This window comes from Eucalyptus grandis, chromosome 10, assembly GCF_016545825.1.
Source record: "Eucalyptus grandis isolate ANBG69807.140 chromosome 10, ASM1654582v1, whole genome shotgun sequence".
NCBI classification, from domain to species: domain Eukaryota; kingdom Viridiplantae; phylum Streptophyta; class Magnoliopsida; order Myrtales; family Myrtaceae; genus Eucalyptus; species Eucalyptus grandis.
The window spans coordinates 2010445-2028695 of record NC_052621.1 but is presented as its reverse complement, the minus strand read 5'-3'; the positions used below and the strand labels follow the sequence as shown (position 1 = coordinate 2028695).

Sequence of the window (18251 nt, the reverse complement as noted above, 5' to 3'; positions counted from 1 at the left end):
GTAACGCGTTTTAAAGCCGTGAGGGAAAAGACCGTGGCTGGGATGGCGGTGCGTCCGCGCCAGGGCGGGTGACCCAAAGTGGACAATATTACACAATGGGGCCCGGGATGTTACAATAAAAGCTCGCGCTCGTCTTTTCCCTGCACACTTCTGCCGCAAAACTGATCGTGGAAGGCCTTACCGATAACCAAAATTTTGACCAACAGAAAGCCGGAAGCCAATCAATGCCAACATCCCGATTTGACTTTTACGATGAAGCTCGATTGGATATGTTGACCCATATCTAGCACGCTAAGCCTAAATTCTTAGCCTGGCTAAGCGTTTAAGCATAAAGTAGGAATAAAAAGGGACTAAAGCAAACTCGGGACCAGTGAGTTCGGGCTCGGAAGGGAAAATTTCCTTACTTCTATACGGTGAGAAGGGAAAATTTCCTTAAAAATCCTAAACCTACCATACTTTTGCATACACCTATAATAGTATTCAATTATCAAAAACCGAATTTCCAAAAAATTGGTTGACAAACAATATTAAGATAAGGATCATATCTCTTTTTTGCCTTAAACCTTGGCACATATTGTAGGTGTCACTCTCCCCAAAAAGATCAATTGAAAAACAATTCTTTAAATATTTCAATTTTGTTAATTAAGTCTTAAATTTTTTTTTTCACTTTTTATCAGTTAAGTCCATTTCACCAATTTTAACCAGAAATCATTAACTTGGATACCGTCCGTATCATGTAGGATGATCGATGCTAATTTTTCTTTTTGAATTATTTAATTTTCTCTTTTCTTAATTTTCTTTTTCATTTTCTCTTCTCTTCTTTTTTTCTTGGGTTAATACTCCGAAAAACCCCAAACCGGTATACTTGTGACAAATTTATCCCAAACTATTTTTTGACCATGAAAAACCCCAACCGGTAAACCCGTGACAAATTTACCCCGACCGACTATATAAAACCCTAAACTAGTACATTTATGACAAATTTACCCCAAACTAATTTATTCGACTGCAAAAAAATCCTAAACCGGTAAATTTGTGACAAATATACCCCTCGCTAAATTGGATTAATACCACAAAAAAATCACAAAAATTGTAAACTGTGACAAACGAAATGTAAAATCCTAAATTGGTATAGTCACGTGCCATTTAACTTAATAATTTGAGAATAAGGGTAAATTTGTCACAAGTGTACCAGTTTGGGGTAAATTTGTCAAAGGTATACCAGTTTGGGGTTTTTGGTGGTCAAAAAAATTGTTTGGGGTAAATTTGTCACAAGTGTATCAGTTTGGGGTTTTTCAAGGTATTAACCCTTTTTTCTTTTCAATTTCTCCTTTCTTTTCTTTTCCTTTTCTTAGTCCTTGGTAGTGTCTTGGCTATTGGGTAAAAGTGTGAGTAATTCTCACTTAGTCAAAAATCTTTTTAAGTTGCTTATTATTACAAAACTTTGTATAAGAGTTACGAAATAATAGAATACCAAACACCTAAAGTGCCAAAACTTGGCACGGAGAGACACTTAAATGCCAAAAGTTATGAAAGTAATATTTAAGTGTCAAAATCAAAGCAAAAGGAATAAGTTAAGTGCTAACGGTAAGAAAATCCGACCAAAATGCCGATGTGACGATTTTCCGGTAAGATAAGTGCAAAACAATGTTATTTTGCATGCTGATGTGACTAGACAAGTTTAAAAACAATATCATTTTCCTGACGTAGATGGATAATTAATATAAATATTAATTAAACTAAATTAAAACTAAATTTATTCATTTAGAAAAAAAAAAAAAAAAGATAATAGAAAATGAAGATGAAGATCGCAGGTGGTTGACGGTGTTGCCGAGCCCAGCTAGCAACAACCCTTGGCTTGACCGAGCGAGGGTCGATGATTAAATATGGGGAGGGCCGCGACCTCGCCCAAATAGGCCCTCAACACCGGCTAGGCGGAGTGCTAGGCCCTTAGTCGACCCTTCCCCACCATTGCCAGCCCCCGGCAACGGTGGGAGGTGGCGGCAAGGGCTGAGCCCTTGCCTTTCTGCCTCATTCTCCTCATTTTTAAAAAATATTAAAAAATATAAATATTTAATTTAATTAATATTTATATTAAAATTCATAAAAAAAAAAAAAAAAAAAGAAGAAGATAAAACAACATTATTTTGATTCTTCGTTATTAACTCAGCTCTCCAACATACTACGAAGGCAAGTTATATTATTAAAAAATTGCCACATAAAATTTCCAGCCACATTCGTCGTATTTCACACTTAGGTTTCCCATTTTTTTAAAAAAAATGACATTGAAGTGTCACATTCGTAACTTTTGGCACTTGCGTATCTCCCCGTACCAAATTTTGGCACTTCAGGTATTCTTTTCTTCGAAATAATATAAGTAACTATAACAAAGTTATGATAGGAATCCATTACTCGATAGACCGTAAAAACTCAAGCTGTCTTTCTCTACATATTGACGCCGTAGAATTGACCGTGAAAAACACCACCTCTCCCATGTGAGAGGTCAGTGAATCAACTTATGATCCGATTCAATTTTTTTCTTATAGTTAAATCGTGCATGATTAGATATATTGTTCCAGTAATGTATATCTCTGGATGATAAAACGATTTTTATTGTGCAACCCTCAATATTAGAAATTGAGGAGCACTATCATCGCTCTTCCAGTAAGAGCATTACTCAAACTTGAGAATCAACTGACAGCATATTTCATCAAACGAAGCTTAGAAAGAGATATCACTGAAGCTAATGAGCAAAACCAAAAGCTTGATTCCGGAACTATATAGCAGATATTGAGGCCCCTTCCATGTAACAGCATCTACATCCTGGTTTGAACCGCAAACATGGTACTTCTAATCACTGAAGCAACACATGGAATTACTCCATCATGAAGGACATCATTCCTCTCTTGCCAAATGAAGCAACCGTGCCACAATCTAAAGTTTATTTCACAAATGCTTTACCTTATAACTGTTGCAAAACCCAATCAAACTCTGATCTCCAACCGCCAATGATTCTGAACTCCACTGAGTTCAACAATCAGCAACTCCCCCCCAAACTTGTTTAGAAAAACAACGTCCGACAAAATAGATGCAGTCCAGTCTCTCGAGCTGATCCACATAACAAGCATTCGTCATTGATTCGCTGTCATTTTGTTACTCTATCCAGCGTTTGCAGTCTGTCATGAACAGCCAGCTATGTGAATAGAGCAACTTTTGGCACATTAGGGTGAAACTACGCAATTTTATGCAATGAAATCCTCTGTTTTCCTTCCCTAAGCAGGTTCCAGGCATCAAAAGAGGCAAAACTTCCCAAGACCTAGAACCAGTTAAGATCACCATATCTTCTTTATCAGTACAAGCAGCAAATGAACCACACAATGCACCCTCCATGCCCACTAATTGGTCTGATCTTCCAGGGGGCCAACACCACTCATTTGCTCCAACAACCTCAGCCAGCTTAGGAATTTTGCTTACAGCAGCATCATATGTTAGTCTATTCGAATCAACCTCAGCTAGGATACCCCGAGGGTGCCCATTGTAAAACCACACTAGCTTAACTTTAGCAAAGATTGATGAAATCGTACAGTTTGGTCACTGTAGCTGCGAACTTCTTATAACAACTGAGAGCACCTTCAAGGTGATTATATGTGCATAGAACGGAAAAACTACTGTCCTAAAGCACTTAGATCATGCCAGTGTCGGGAAAAAAAAAAAACATTTATCACCTTGAAATACATCTATAGCTGCATTCATTCAAATCAAAAGCAACAAATATCTGTAGCTACAGACTAGAGACTTGTACACATCTAAATGGACTATATTGGAAGCAATAGACCCATTATTCTTGCACGTCACAGCTTGCTTTTGTAAATAGAGTGACACCGTCATCCACATCTTCCATGCTTTGAACAAGCAATCCAGGCTTTGGGATCGATGGGCCATCATAATTTGAACCCTTTGGACTCAGATCAATGATAAATATGATATTGACACCTATTTGTAAGGCTTACTGGGGGGGAGGAAACTTTCACGAAGTTTCCAAGTAGCACCTATCTTCAATCCATCTGCACAAATTTGTTCTACACTTAATTTGTGTTAACGGTCATCGCAGTAGAGGGACTTTTTGAAAGGATGGTGATTCCATCCGACTCTCTACAGACTCCTCACCCATTCCCTCTTTCGCCTTCCCCCACATCACAATATAGAACCCAACGGACAGTATGGTCGCTCCAATAAGACTGCAGATTTGCAGCAGACAAAAAGCAAATGCCATTCAAGAGGTACACAGTAGAAGAAGTTAATTAGCTTATCTTTTCATACAATTAGAGCTTACTGAGTTCATGAAAACCACTGATACACTTTATACACATGGAAGACCGATTCACTTGGGATGGGGGGCATCGACGCATTTTTTGGATTTTCTACCTAACGAACAAGGACAAATTTTTGTCTGTCAAGAGTTTTGCGGAAAGTACATGTTATCTAATGGTGATTGGGATTATATATGTGTAGCACATTGTAAGCCACATTGATTCATCATCACATAAATAAAATCAGGAATAGATCCTAATTTCAGTGCAATGGACCTTTAATCATTTTTTAGCATACAACATGATGTAGCATTCAATGTTTTTGTGATTTTTATTACCTTCCCAGATGAAGTGTGTCGCCAAGAAAGAAGACACCCATGGCAACAGCCACTGGAATTGACAATGGCCTGAACATCGCGACATAGAAAGGGCCTTTCAACTGGATTGCCCATGTGTGAACAATATTGTTCAAGCATCGTCCAAAAAGGCCCTGAAAAGCAAAGGAAAGAGGAGGGAAATTAAGCATTGCACACAATCTTTATCAATCGAATGTGATAATGTTTGTTTGATTGTTTCCTCACCGAGCACAATACTGAGGCCAGTGCTATACCCTGCACTCTCCAAGCACTCATATCATGTTCCGTTACTAAACATAAAATGGCAGTTATTAGGCTTGCAACCACATTGCAAAAGAAGGTGACAGTCAGTTCTGCTGGATACTCCTTCATTATCTGTGCCTGCAGGATCATGTGTTGAATCTCTGATCATTTTCAAGTACTACAGCACTTGAAAAACAAAATGAAAACAAGTTCAGTATACCAAAAGAATGTTCCACAAAGTGACCAAAATATATTCAGCAGTGAGGAGAAGCCCCCCAACAACCCAGTTCGAGTTTGATGCGTCCACAAGGGGAAACAGCAAGAGAGAAGGTTTCGGAGTGAAATTAACTGGGGGACCTTTATAGAGAGTGATGACAGATGCACCAGAAATTGACAGTACAGTCCCAATGATCTTGGCCTGGCTGCTTCTTCTGCTCAGTGACACCTCCTCCATCCTTATTTTTTACAAGATATTAACAAATTGGAAGGGGTTTAAGCAATATCAATACTTTGTCCAACGATGTCATCATCACTAAGTAATCTACATGACAACAACATTAACATTCAGTAACTCTGCCACTTGATTTACTCAGGATTTGTAAAATGTGGAGCCACTTAAAAAGCATAAGCTTCTGGAAAGAGAACCATGACAGAGAACCAGAACATTGATCATTTACAAGGAAAGAAAAAATTCAAGTAACCACAGACGATAAGTATGAAATACAGAACTTTTTTGGGACCTGAAAAGGAAGGCAAGTATGAAAGTAAGAGCGGGAGTGAGGTTGCCGATGGCTGAACCCAGAGTTGGAGAACTCATGCTAATCCCAGCATAGCCCAAAATCTGCGAAAATCCCCTGCTCTCTCAATAATTTTGAGAACAAAATACCCATTCTATTAGAATAAGAATATAACAAGGAAGCAAAATGACTTCTCTAATACAATTTCGAGAATTTCAACCCTTCCCTATCTGCCGGCGCAATTGCCCAGAACATAGCCGTTATGGGATCAGCAGGCGCATTGTGCCGCATGTCTTAAAACACGTAGTCAGTTATTCAAAAGGGGGACTACAGTACTGGCGTGAGTGTTAGGTCGTTCAAGATGAACATACCCTAGGAGCCCAAGAAGGCCAAGTTTGGCAGCTAGGGCCAGGCTGAGAGGAGGAAGCGCTCTTGATCTGCAAAGGCATACTATAAATTCAGCCAAAGTGAATATCTCACCATGAACCTTTCTTTGTTTTCCCAGTTTTCGGTTGGGGGGGAGAGAGAGAGAGAGAGAGAGAGAGGCGTACTTGAGAGAGAAGAAAGGAGCAGGAAGAAGAAGAAGAGCAGCGATGGCATAAGTATAGACGAGGAACACACTGTAGCTCATCCCTCTCGAGTTGGCCGCTTTGAACATCGTGGTCATGCTCACTGTAATGCTGTCCATGGTTATCACAGCTGAAAATGGAAGCACGTCTCTGTAACAGTGTCTCTCCCCCATCTCTCTCTCTCTCTCTCTCTCTACAACCACACTAGCAGACGCAGACACCCAAACGCACAAAACACACAGATTTCAGTTCCATTGTTGCTGAGATTCCAAGATTTCATCGGAGCAGAAGAAACCAGTGCCTATATTTTAATGGATGATGATTGTAAATGATGATCGATGGTTGGACAAACGAAGACTATTGTTCAATATTTTATTGAATGATGCACGCACTTACCGTGACACCAAATGGAGACAAGAAGATATTGTCAAGGAGTCCTCTAATTTGTGCGGCTTCCTAAGTTCGGTGCACGAACTTTTCTTGATTCAACTGAGGAGTTTGACTTGGTTGATTCTTTGACGGTCTTTTCACCATTAGCACGCTCCTTCTTGCTATGAGGCAGTTAACCCGGCAAGCTTTTCCTCTACTTCATGCACAATTTACTGTATGTGAGAATAATCCACTGTACAAAATCAAGAAATGATTAGAATGTGTAGAATATAATTCCACCCGACTCCGTCAATTAAACAGTGATCTCCACTTCTCCTCCTATCCCTTGCACCAATCAAAGAAGCGCTCGTGATCTGTACACTCACATGTGGGTTCTTGGAGCAAAGGGACTCGTACTTAGCCGAGAAACCTATGTCATGGATGTTCTTGAAAACGAAACTCAACACGATGCTCTTCAACTTCTGGCCCGAGCAAATATCCGAGATATCCAAGACGTCGAGCGCGTTGGAATCGTTCAGATTCTCGAGCATGCGCCATTCGCAAGACTTGTGACATGTCCGGGATTTGTACTTGTTGCCCGCCAGCGTCAACTGAGTAGCTGTGCTGGTCAAATTTTTCGGGCGCAAGGCTCCTTCTTAGAGGAACTCCGGGGGGATTCGAGCTCTCCATGGGTCAGCTTGGTGATCGCCAGGCGTCGCTCGGCAGGGACTTGCACGAGTTCAAGTCCCAGCACGGTCTTGAGGAAAATTCAATTTCTATATATAGAGCACGCTTATGTTTTTGGATACTGATTCTGATTCCTATGATAATTGCAGCATATCTGAAGGAAGGGCCTTGTCTTGGGGGTTTCTATAAATTTTCAGGGATTAGACCTTCGGTATTGTCCCGGCCGTGGGTTGAAAATGTGAGTAAATCCTACTCTGCTGATCATAAATCTTTTATGGTTGTTGACCGTAACGACACTTTGTTCAAGAATTATGAAAAAATGCACGTAATTACAACAAAGTGATGACAGGAATTCGTTCCTCAAGAGACCGTAAAAACTCACGCTTTGTCTTTCTCTGCATACTGGTGCAGTAGAACTGGCTTTAAAAGACATTACTTCTGAGGGTGAGAGGCTGTGAGACAACTTATGACTCAGTCAATTTTTTCTTTCACTTCACTTGTGCAAGATTTGACTAGTTCCTGCTAAGGAAAAAAACAGCGTCGCCAAGAGTGCAAACACGCTGTGTTATACAAGGATCCGCTAATGTATATTTTTGGATAATTGAACTAATTTTATTGCTCAAGACTACAGTGCATGCCCCTCAGTATTACAAGTTCAGGAGCACCATCATACCTCCCGGTAAAGACATTACTCAAAGCAAGAGCACAAACTCCAAAACCAAGAGCTTAATTCTGGTACCAAACAGCAGAAACCATCCATTGGTCACAAAGAAGACTATCTGAGAATAAAACAGAGGTCCCTTCCATGTATCAGTATTTGCATCATAACTCGAACGGCAGACGTGATACTTCTAATTACTTGAGCAGCACATCATTGTGCAGGACATCATTCCTCTTTTCCAAATGAAGCAAATCGATCCAGTCCATGCCAAAATCAAAAGTGTCTTGACAATTTCTTTACCTTTTAACTGTAGCAAAACCCAACTGAACTCAGAGCTCTAAGTACCAATAACTCTCCAAAATCCACTTAAGTTCAGCAGCTCCCCCAAACTTGTTTAGAAAAACAACACTCTCAAAATATATTTTGTCTAGTCTCTTACGCTGATCCACATAACAAGCATTGCTCATTGATTTGCTGCCATTTTTTTACTCTATCAAGTGTTTGCAATCTGTAATGAATAGCCCAGCCATGTGATAAGGGCAATTTTTGGCACATTTGGGTGAAAACTACACCATTCTATGCCATGAAATTCTCTGTTTTCTGTCTCTAACCAGGGTCCAGGCATCAACAGAGGCAAACTTTTGGATCTAGAAACAGTGAAGATCACCTTATCTTCTTTATCATCACATGCAGCTAACGAACCATACGGTACACTCTGATGGCTGCTAGTTGGTCTGTCCTTGGAGGGGGCCAACACCACTCATTTCCTTCAATAACCTCACCCAGCTTAGCCTTATTACTTACGGCAGCATCATACATCAGTCTACTTGAATGCCCCTCAGCTAGGACACCTTGAGTGTGCTAATTGTCAAACCACAAAAAGGTTTTTCGATGATAGAGACTTAAGAATGATTTTAACTGGCTTAACTTGGCAAATCACGATGGAATTGTACAGATTGGCTGCTATAGCTGCCAAATTCTTGTAACAACAAGGTAAGACCAGCTTTGATTGACTATAAGTGCATAGGATCAGAAAAATTATTGGCCTGAGTTGGGTGTACGTGCACTAAGTCCATGCCATTGTCGGAAAAAAGAACGTTTATCGTCATCATCATTTTTCATCTTGAAATATATCTATAGCAGCATTCATTCAAATTAAAAGCAACATATTTCTGTAACTACTAAGTAGATAGTTGTAGACATCAAAATGGACTATATTGGAAGCAAGAGACCTATTATTCTTGCACATCACAGCTCAGTTTTGTGTTTGGAGTGACACCCTTCATCTGCAACTCTTGATGGTTTGAACAAGCAATCCAGTTTTTAGGATCGACAGGCAATCATGATTTGGTCACTTTGGACTCAGATCGATGATAAATACGACACCGACACCTATTTGTGCAGGCTTACTGTTGAGGAATCCTTTTCACTCATTTTCCAAGCAGCACCTATCTTCAATCCAACTGCAGAGATTTGTTCTACACTTCAGTTGTATTAACAGTGATCACAGTAGAGGGGCTTTTTGAGAGGATGGTGATTTCCAACAGACTCTCTACAGACTTCTCAACCAGCCTTTCCCCACATTACCATATAGAACCCGATGGACAGTATGGTTGCTCCTATAACACTGCAAATTTGCAGCAGACAAAAGCAATTGTCATTCAATGCGTGCATAGAACAGAAACGTAATTAGCATCTTTACATTTTTTAATTTTCTACCCAATCAACAAGGAAAAATTTGACTGTCAATAGTGTTGCAGAAAGTGCATTTATGTTATGGTGATTGTTTTTCCAAATTTTTATGTGCAGCACATCTGAAGCCACGTTGAATGATCATCACATGGATGAAATAAGGAATAGATCCTTATTTCAGCATGATGGGCATTTAATCATTTTTTTAGCATTCTTCAACATAATGTTGCACTCAATGTGTCTGTAATTTATCTTACCTTCCGAGATGAAGCGTGTCACCAAGAAAGAAGACACCCATCACAACAGCCACAGGAAGCGACAATGGCTTGAACATCACGACATAGAAAGGGCCTTTCAACCGGATTGCCCATGAGTGAACAATGCTGCTCAAGCATTGTCCAAAAAGGCCCTAAAAGCAAAGCATAAAGGAGGCAAGTAAGGATTGTGCACGATTTTTATTAACCAAATGTGATCACGTTTGTTCGATTGTTTCCTCACCGAGCATATTACTGAGGCCAACCCTATACCCTGCACTTTCCAAGCACTCATATCATGTTCCATCACTAAACAGACAATGGCAGTCAGGAAGCTCACGACCAGATTGTAAAAGAAGATTATGGTCAGTTCTGCCGGTCCCGGATACTCCATCATTATATGCTTCTGCATGATCACATGTCGAATCTCCGATCATGTTCAAGTCAAGTTCTAATGATAACACTTGCAAAACAAATTAAAACAAGTATAGTATACCAGCAGAATGTACCACAAAGTGGTCAATACATAACACGCAGTGAGGAGAATCCCCCCAACGGCCCAGTTTGAGTTCGATGTGTGCACAAGTGGATAAAGCGAGAGAGAAGATTTCAGAGTGAAGATAACTGGGCGACCTTTGTAGAGAGTGATGACACATGCCCCGCAAACTGACAGTACAGTCCCGATGATTTTGGCCTGACTGCTTCTTCTGTTCAATGACACCTCCTCCATCCTTATTTTGACAAGAATACAAGCAAATTGGAGGGGTCACAGCAATATTAATACTCTGTCCAACAATGTCGTAATTTCCAAGTAATTTACTTAAGAACAGCATTGACAAACAATCAGTGACTCTGAGCCACAGACCTAAATTTTCCAACATCCATTCATTGACTCGGTTTAATCAGGATTTGCAAAATATGGAGCCAGTTAGCAGCATAAGCTTAATGGAAAGACAGAATGGGCAGAATGATGAGATCACCTAATCAAGAGAATCATGACTGAACCAGAACAATGACCATTTACACAGAGAAATGACATTCAAAGAACCGCAGATATACAACTCTTTTGGGACCTGAATAGGAAGGCGAGTACGAAGGTGAGAGCCGGGGTGAGGTTGCTGATGGCTGAACCCAGAGTAGGAGAACTCATGCTAATCCCAGCATAGCCCAGAATCTGCGAAAAACCCCTGCTCTCCCAGTAATTTAAAAAAAAAAAAAAAACCATTTTTATATGAATAGGAGACTACTAAAGAAGCAAAATAACCAATCTAGACAATTTGTCAATCTGCGGGCTCAAACGCCCAGACATGCGCGATCAGACTGTACATACCCAACGAGCCCAAGAAGGCCAAGTTTGGCAGCTATGGCCAAGCTGAGCGGAGGCAGAGCTCTTGATCTGCATAGACATGCAATGAATTCAGCCAAAGTGAATATCTCACCATGAACCTTCCATTGTTTTCCATGTTTTTGCACGAGAGAGAGGGACGTACTTGAGAGAGAAGAAAGGAGCAGGAAGAAGAAGGAGAGCAGCGAGGGCATAAGCATAGAAGAGGAACACATGGACGCTCATCCCTCTCGAGGTGGCTGCTTTGAACATCGTGGTCACCCCCACCAAGATGCTGTCCGTGGTGATCACAGCTGAAAACGGAAGCACATCTCTGTAACAGTATCTCTCCCCCATCTCTCTCTGTCTCTCTCTGCGACCACCACCCTCGCAGACAGAGACGCAAACGCAGAAAACACGCAGGTTTCACTTCCAACCGTGTCTGGGATTACAAGGTCTCATCGGAAAAATGGTAATGGATGATGGTCGTGAATGACGATGGATGGTCAGAAAAGTCGAGCTTTTTTCGATCACACCATTGGATATTGCATGTACTTACGGTGACACCTATCATTGAATAATGCATGTACATCTCATTTGACAACGATGACGGACGATGATTGTGAATGGTGATGGAGGGTTGGACAAATCAGGAATGCTTTTCAATCGTGGCATTGACTGCATGCACTTACTGTGACACCTGCGTTTGCGCCCACAACCATGTTTTGAATTGAAAGAAACGAGAAAGAGTAGTTGGCAACAGTCCTCTAATTCGTACGTTCCCTAGATTCGATGCACAGGCTTTTCTTGATTTAGCTCAGTAGTCCAACTTCCGTGATTCCTTGAACGTATGTTCATCATTAGCACACCCCCGTTTTGCATAAGCGGCACTTAAACGCCGCCCGATTCGCTGCACAAATTCGAAGGAAGATTGAAATATGGAGACCACAATTCCATCCAACCATGTTGATTGATTCAACAATGATCTCTGGTTATCCTTCAGTCCTTCTATCCCTTTGCTTCAACCAAAGACGCCCTCGTAGTCTGCAAACTCAAGTGCCGGTTCTTGGAGCAAAATCCTCGTACTAAGCCGAGAATGCTACGGCACTGATGTTCTTGTCAGCGAAACTCAACACAACACCCTTCAATTTCTGTTCAATATTCGATTGATAAGATTAAGTGTAGCTGTTGCTTATAGGCTACGTTCTTTTGCGTGAAAGGACGAATGAATTTACTGAGATGAGGCAACATAGACGGCTCCTAATTGGAATTATTTGCTGGGTTTTTATGTTTGTTTAATCAATTTGTAGATCACTGGACAAATGGCCACTAGCTAATGCCCATTATTGACATGTGGAGTGTGACTCGAACTCCTTGAAGCGAGGGAGAGGAGGTGACAGAGAAAGTAAGGAAAAAGGAAAAGAAGTTAAGAGAGGAGAGAGACCTTGAGAAAAGGAGAAGAAAGGAAGAGAGAGAAAAGGACTTCTTGCGTACAAGCATCGGAGATCTCAAAGAGTCAAATTAACGCCGTTAAGTAGCGTCCACTAATGATTCAAGTCCTATATTCATCTAACTGAAATAACTTTCAGAATTAAGTCATGAATTTGGAATTATGTGAATTTTGAACAGCGGGGTTCGATTTAGGAATTGTCAAGCTGTGAATCATATGGAGACGATAGTTTAGGGCCGCATGGAATCATTAAATTTGACGAAGATCGATTCTGAATTATGATTTGATCGAAATCAGATTTTTGAAGTTTCGCGTACAAATTACGTGTAACGGCCAAATAAGGATATTCTCTATAAACAAGTTTCTTCATTAGCATGTAAAAGGTGCTTTTTCAACGAATAAGCCTAGTTTAGCTGAATCATTAGTTAAAATAGAGTTTTACTTAGATTTTAATATCATTTTTCGATTAATTCATAGAAATACGAGTTTGTTGGTTCAAATAATCTTTATAGATTGGTTTTTAGCCTTTCCAAGTAGAGTTTTCCTTGGATTTATGAACAGCCGCCCATGTGATAAGAGCAAATTTTGGCTGAAACCAGACCATGTTGTGGCATGAAATCCTCTGTTTTCTTTCCCTAATGAGGTTCCCGAAATCAACAGAGGCAAAACTTCCCAAGATCCAGAACAAGTGAAGATCACCTCATCTCCTTTATCAGCACAAGCAGCAAATGAACCACACAATGCACCCTGAATGCGCGCTAATTCATCTGATCTTGCAGGGGGCCAACATATTCATTTCCTCTAATTACCTCAGCCTGCTTAGCATTCTTACTTGTAGCAGCGCCGAACATCAGGCTACTTGGCATGGCTTCATTTGGAACAATGCCATTCTGCCTCGGTACCAGCTCAATTTGTGGCTCATCACCAAACGGAGACTACCTACTCAGGCCCTCCTCATGTCCTACGGTAGGATCGAAGCTGCCTGCTGCCCCTTTTGTAATGATATGCCCGACTCAGTTAATCACCTCTTTTTTGGCTGTCGGGTTACTTCGGGAGTTGCCTCCTTTTGGGCGGCTAGGTGTGGTATTCCTTGGAGGAACAATCCATGGGAGGAAACAATTATCTAGGTCTCGGCCTTGCTATCCGGCAAGGACTTCCATAATTGCATCGCCCGTTTTTCTTTTGGTGCTTTATGCCACATTGTGTGGAAGAACAGAAATGACATCCTCTTCAGGGGTGCGCAGATTTCTACTTCTTCTATGAAGATGCATCTCATGAAGGTGGTCAAAGATAAAGCATGCACCTTCAAAAATGTGGAGGATTCCCCAAGAAACAGAAGATTACAACGCTCCTGGGAATTGGACCCTGCTATCTTCACAGTTTGATGTGTAGCCGGTTCATGGTCTTAGTGTGTTGTGAGCAAGCACGGAGCGAGCCATAGAACGAGCTAAGCCAACTCAAGAGAGAGCAAATCAGTGCACAGCTGTGAGTGAAGTCACATTGGTAGTAGCATCTCAGTAGTAGGAAACAGCCGGCATGACAAGACAAGGCATGGGTAGTAAAGGCAGTTCAGTAGACAGAGTAGGGTAGCGGATCTCAAGCTAGAGCGAATCAAGTACGGAAGTTTTGGGTTATGAGATCTCTTAAGGTTCAAGCATCAGTCATAAAATAATCTTGTCGTCTTTTGGCCACTTGGCCTTTGCCCGGCTTCCTTTCACTCTTTTGAGACTGTTCTTTTGAGTGCGAGTCTTTGAAGCCGGTTCTTTGTTTTTTTTTGCCCCCCTTTTATATTTATATTACTTCTTACTTACCAAAAAAAAAAACATCAGTCTACTCGAATAAACCTCAGCTAGGACAACCTGAGGGTGCCGATGGTCAAAGCAGAAGCACAAGAAGGTTTTTTTATTAGGGTGACTATAGAATGATTCAAGTGGCTTAACTTTGGCAAAGCATGATGAAATCGTACAGTTTTGACGCTATGGCTGCCAAAGTCGTGTAACAACAATATGAGACCACCTTCCTAGAGACTATATGTTCATAGGATTAGGAAAACTTTGGGCCAAAACCAGGTGTGCGTGCACTTAGTTCATACCATAGTCAGAGAAAAGAACGTTTATCATCATCGTCCTTTTTTCACCTTGAAATACATTTATAGCAGAATTCATTCACATAAAAAGCAACATATTTCTGTAACTACTGACTAGGGTCTTTTGTACAGATAGAAATGGACTATATTGGAAGCAAGAGACTTAATATTTTCATACGTCATAGCTCGGCTTTGTGCTTGGACTGATGCCCTTCATCCACACCTCTCGATGGTTGAACAAGTGATCTGGTTTTTTGGGATCGATAGGCAATCATAATTTGATTCCTTCGTACTCAGATCAATGATAAGTGCGGCACCAACAATTATATGTGCAGGCTTATTGAGGTCGAGATAATTATTATCACAAAATTTCCATGCAGCACCTACCTTCAATCCCTCTGCGGAAATCTGTTCTACTCTTCATTTGTCTTAGCGTTCTCGCAGTAGAGGGACTTTTTGAAAGGATGATGAATCCGATCGAATCTCCGCAGACTCCTCAACCATTTCCTCCTTCCCCTTCCCCCACATTACAATATAGAACCCAATGGCCAGTATGGTCGCTCCTATAAGACTGCAGATTCGCAGCAGAAGAAAGCGATTGTCATTCAAGAAGTATATAGTACGAGAAGGTCATTAGCTTATCTTTTCATTCGATACAGAGCTTAGTGTATCGATGAAAACCAATAATGCTCTTTATACACATAGCAAATGGATAGATTGGGGGCGTTGGGGGTACCTAATCAGCAAGGACAAATTGTTTTCTGTCACGAGTTTTGCGGAAAGTGCATGTTATCTTATAATGATTGGTTTTCCAAATTATTTATGCGCAGCACTTCGTAAAACACATTGATTGATCATCACATGGATGATGAACGTTAAATCATTTTCTTAGCATTAACATAACGTAGCATTCAATGTTTTCGTGATATATCTAACCTTCCAAGATGAAGTGTGTCTCTAAGAAAGAAGACACCCATGGCAACAGCCACAGGAATCGACAACGGCTTGAACATCGCTACATAGAAAGGGCCTTTCAACCGGATTGCCCATGTGTGAACGGTGTTGTTTAAGCATCGGTCAAAGATGCCCTAAAAGCAAAGCAAAGAGGAGAAAAAGTCAGCATTGCGCCCGATTCTCATTAATCAAATGTGATAACGTTTGTTCGACTGTTTCCTCACCGAGCATATTACTGAAGCCAGCCCTATACCTAGCACTCTCCAAGCACTCATATCATGTTCCATTACTAAACAGACAATGGTGTTCATGAAGGTCACGATCACATTGTAAAAGAACATTACAGTCAGCTCTGCTGGATAATCCTTCATTATCTGTTTCTGCAGGATCCAAGTGTTGAGTCAGTGATCATTTTTGCAAGTCATGTTCTAACTATAGCACTAGCAAAACAAAATGAAAATAAGTAATGTATACCAGAAGAATGTACCACAAAGTGACCAAAATATAGTCAGCAGTGAGGAGAATCCCCCCAACGACCCAATTTGAGTTCGATGAGTGCACAAGTGGATAAAGTGAGAGAGAAGGTTTCGGACTGTGTGTGATCGGAAGGCCTTTATAGAGAGTGATGACCAATGCACCAGAAATTGACATTACAGTCCCAATGATCTTAGCCTGACTGCTTCTTCTGCTTAGTGACACCTTCTCCATCCTTTTTAGACAAGAAAAACAAACAAAAGTTGGATGGAAAGACGTGAACTCGGTTAAACAAGCCCTAGCTTTAGCGTTTAGGCAATTGGGCTGTTTTACAGAACTATTAACTCTTTGTCCAACAAATCAGCATTACTACGTAAATTACAGGGGAACAGCATTAAGAAACAACCAGTGAGCCTGACACATGCTTTAGTCGTCCAACATTGATGGTTAACAAGATTTAATCAAGGATTTGCAAAATGTGGAGCCAGTTAACAGCGTGAGCTTCTGGACAGACAAAATGAGCAAAGTCATGAGATCACAAAATCAGAAGAATCATGATGAAGAACCAGAACACGATAGTGTAATATCCCAGGTCTCCACATATTGTTTGCTTCTCACGATTTTGTTCCTCTCGGGACAGCTCATACTATCCCAAGAAAACGTATATTGCAGTTAAAGGGGACCAAGCCTTATAAGCTAGCCCAGGTCTCCCTCCCTAGGTGATGTGGGACAAGAGAGGGACTCCTTCCTTGTGCACATCCGGGAACCGAGGCGCGGACACATCACCATCCCTCCTCCCCGCACACCGCCGCTCAGGCCGTCACAGTCAGTTCACAAGGAAAAATACAAGGATGGAAAATGTCATTCAACAAACCACTGACAACTACTATTGAAATTTAGAATTTTTTTTGGACCTGAAAAGGATGGCAAGTATGAAAGTGAGAGCTGGAGTGAGGTTGCTGATGGCTGAACCCAGAGTTGGAGAACTCATGCTGATCCCAGCATAGCCGAAAATCTGTGAAAAGCCCCTGCTCCCCCAATTAAAAGACAACGAGAAAAAAACCAGAAAAAAAAAAAAAAGAATAATCAGAGACGGCAAAGAAGCAGAACAACCAATCCAAATAATTTCAAGAATTGGGCTCCACCCTTTTCTTGGTTTTCTCTCCAATTTCAAGAACAAATTCACACTAATCTAGTGGAAGTAACAGCAAAGACACGGCGATGTCCAATTGGAGACATATCTGATGTTCAATGTTCCAGGCAATAACGTTGTAAGCACTTAGTTCAAAAAAAAAAAAAAAAACGTTGTAAGCACTACCCAGGTCTACTGGCAGAAAGATATCGTCTGCTCTAATCGCAGCTCACCGCTATGGCACAATTTTGAAACTAGTTGTCACTTATTCAAACATAAAAAGAAAGAAGATTTACAGGAAAATTTGGCCCGAGTAAGGTTATGGAACTATGCATACCCAATGAGCCCAAGAAGCCCGATTTTGGCAAGTATGACGAAGCTGAGAGGAGGAAGCACTCTTGACCTGCAAAGGCACAACAAAATCAGCAAAATCTCCACCGTGAATCATGATCTTCATCTTGCTTTTCCCACTTCGTATATATACGTATACAGAGAGAGAGAGAGAGAGAGGTACATACTTGAGAGAGAAGAAGGGAGCAGGGAGGAGAAGAAGAGAACCAATCGAATAAGCATAGACGAGGAAAACATAGTAGCTCATCCCTCTCGAGTTCGCCGCTTTGAACAGCGTGGTCATGCCCACTGAGATGCTGTCCGAGGTGATCACAGCTGAAAATGGAACCACCTCCCTGTGAAACCAGTCTCTCCCTCCCATCTCTCTCTCGCGGAGACCACGCTCACAGGCAGGAGATGCACCCAATATTTTCTGGGCACGATCGCGCAGAGCAACAGAGGTTTCACTTCCAATTATTTCTGGGATTCCAAGGACACATCAAAGCAGAAGAACCGCTGCTTATATCCTTTAATGATGATGGAGAATGATGATGGATCGTTGGAAAACTCAAAAGAGTGTTATTCAATGATTTATCTATCTTACTGTGACACCAAACAGCGTT

The 18251-nt window shown here is 41.1% G+C and overlaps 3 protein-coding genes across 9 annotated transcripts; all 3 read right to left on the bottom strand.

The window, feature by feature from the left end:
- Positions 1-2747: 2747 nt before the first annotated feature.
- Positions 2748-6591, bottom strand: LOC104421010 (WAT1-related protein At3g28050). 5 transcript variants are annotated; one of them, XM_010032820.3, is made up of 7 exons: positions 6198-6591; positions 6018-6083; positions 5650-5763; positions 5130-5364; positions 4892-5047; positions 4649-4800; positions 2748-3176 (listed from the first exon to the last, which is right to left on the bottom strand). In XM_010032820.3, exons 1-7 carry the CDS (start codon positions 6386-6388, stop codon positions 3146-3148), a joined length of 945 nt encoding a protein of 314 aa, XP_010031122.2. In that variant the 5' UTR covers positions 6389-6591; the 3' UTR covers positions 2748-3145. The 5 variants fall into 5 exon arrangements, with proteins under 5 accessions (XP_010031122.2, XP_010031125.2, XP_010031123.2 ...); XM_010032821.3 differs by lacking the exon at positions 2748-3176 and adding an exon at positions 3204-4064 and having other exon boundaries at positions 6198-6590; XM_010032819.3 differs by lacking the exon at positions 2748-3176 and adding an exon at positions 3205-4238 and having other exon boundaries at positions 6198-6590.
- Positions 6592-7996: 1405 nt separating this feature from the next.
- LOC104421008 (WAT1-related protein At3g28050) lies at positions 7997-12449 on the bottom strand. The gene is made up of 7 exons (XM_010032817.3): positions 11369-12449; positions 11209-11274; positions 10952-11065; positions 10375-10609; positions 10123-10284; positions 9882-10033; positions 7997-9559 (listed from the first exon to the last, which is right to left on the bottom strand). The coding sequence occupies exons 1-7, from the start codon at positions 11557-11559 to the stop codon at positions 9496-9498; spliced, it is 984 nt and encodes a 327-aa protein (XP_010031119.2). The 5' UTR covers positions 11560-12449; the 3' UTR covers positions 7997-9495.
- A 2275-nt stretch (positions 12450-14724) lies between these two features.
- Positions 14725-18192, bottom strand: LOC104421007 (WAT1-related protein At3g28050). Of its 3 annotated transcripts, XM_010032815.3 has the most exons (8): positions 17817-18191; positions 17636-17701; positions 17081-17194; positions 16167-16401; positions 15917-16072; positions 15675-15826; positions 15126-15309; positions 14725-14984 (listed from the first exon to the last, which is right to left on the bottom strand). In XM_010032815.3, exons 1-7 carry the CDS (start codon positions 18008-18010, stop codon positions 15168-15170), a joined length of 1059 nt encoding a protein of 352 aa, XP_010031117.1. In that variant the 5' UTR covers positions 18011-18191; the 3' UTR covers positions 14725-14984; positions 15126-15167. The 3 variants fall into 3 exon arrangements, with proteins under 3 accessions (XP_010031117.1, XP_010031116.1, XP_010031118.1); XM_010032814.3 differs by having other exon boundaries at positions 14725-15309; positions 17817-18190; XM_010032816.3 differs by lacking the exon at positions 17081-17194 and having other exon boundaries at positions 14725-15309; positions 17817-18192.
- Positions 18193-18251: the final 59 nt, after the last annotated feature.